The following is a 1,420-nucleotide window of genomic DNA, read 5'->3' as shown; positions in this document are numbered from 1 at the left end:
CACAGTACTGTACATTTGGTATGGTACCAATAAGACCTCATCTACTTCACTAGTTGAGAGGCTACAATACACACACACATACATTCTGAGAATGTTACTGTGACACTTTCAAAGTACAGCAGCCACTGTAAACTCACGTTTGAACACAACAGATGCTCTGATAGAATATAAGAAGGAATATTAGTGACAGTGCAATAAGTGTAATAAGCCTATAGTCGACTGGGTGAAAGTTTCTGGCTCAGAGATCCTCCGTGCTTCATGAATATTCAGCAGCTGTCACTGTGTGGGTGGAGAGAGTGGGGCTATAAATGATCGCAGTATCCAGCAAAGGTGTGTTCTTGCCACAAACTGGAGCTCATGAGTAGGATCAACCTGTGACTGGAACAAACTACAAAGTACATCACAGTAAGTCCTTTTGAAATATCAGCAGTTAAAGTGTTTAGGCCAAATTCCATAATGGGATATTAGACTATTACATGAGTGTATTTTCAAAAAGCAGTTTATTCTTGCCTAACTTGTGTTGAGTTGATACCTGGTCTAATGGCTGCAGAGTTCCCAAAACCCAAAGCATTGTGTTAAATTGTAGTTTTTTCAACACAGTTTGAATAGCCAAAGGTATTACATTTACAATGATTGTGAAAAATAGTATATCTGCACATCTGAAACCATCTCATGTTCATTTTTAACAGGTCTTCATACAACCTTCATCAGTGCGTCTCGGCCATTGGAAATGGAAAGCATGCAGGAGTTGATTCCCTTCGCCAAAGAGATGCTGAGTCAGAAACCAAGCTGTGGTTTGCTGAAGGTCTACCTGGTGGGTTCGGTGTTTGCAGTGTTGGGGACGCTAATTAGCCTGGTCGAGACGGTGTGTCACCCTTTCTCCTCTGGTGAAGCCATGGACGCAGACATGGTCCTCATGTTTGCTCAGCAGCAGAAAATTGTTGAGGCCGAGATACAGAGCGATGTAGGGGGTCAGGAAGAGGAAGAGGAGGAGGAGAAGCTGACTCATGAAAAAGTGGCCGTGACCATGAGCACCAACCTCCACAAGACCCATAAACTCAGCCAGCGGAGCATGGCCAACCGGCTGCACGCTTCCTAAAGCCAAAGGGGTCAGCACCTAGTGACTTGAGATATTTATCAGGGAACTGCTCCTGCCACACCACCAACTTGTGCAACACGTACATAATCTGAAGCTCTAGAGACAGAAGTGTCTGAGCTGCCTGCCATTCTGTGCTGCTTGTTATTGACGCCTACAAGTGCTGTTGGAAATGTTATGCCTTTATGCATTGGATGCACATAAAAGACCCCCGAAGGCTCCAGTAGCAGCCTACATGGGAGAATTAATACTTTTGACAGGCCTCATGTCAATAATACTATATATAGTATAAAAGAAGTGTACATTCACTCAGTTAGACAGGGA

General features: G+C 43.9%; 1 protein-coding gene across 1 annotated transcript; it reads left to right on the top strand.

Moving 5' to 3' along the window:
* The first annotated feature begins 730 nt into the window (after window positions 1-730).
* On the top strand, window positions 731-1,099 carry g0s2 (G0/G1 switch 2). Its single transcript, XM_076096913.1, has one exon. It carries the CDS (start codon window positions 731-733, stop codon window positions 1,097-1,099), a length of 369 nt encoding a protein of 122 aa, XP_075953028.1.
* Window positions 1,100-1,420: the final 321 nt, after the last annotated feature.

The sequence above is a fragment of the Anarhichas minor genome, unplaced genomic scaffold (assembly GCF_050575085.1).
Source record: "Anarhichas minor isolate MPS153535 unplaced genomic scaffold, ASM5057508v1 ptg000023l, whole genome shotgun sequence".
In the NCBI taxonomy this organism is placed as follows: Eukaryota; Metazoa; Chordata; class Actinopteri; order Perciformes; family Anarhichadidae; genus Anarhichas; species Anarhichas minor.
Note: the sequence above shows the minus strand (reverse complement) of the source record. Positions and strands in the feature narration are given on the sequence as shown.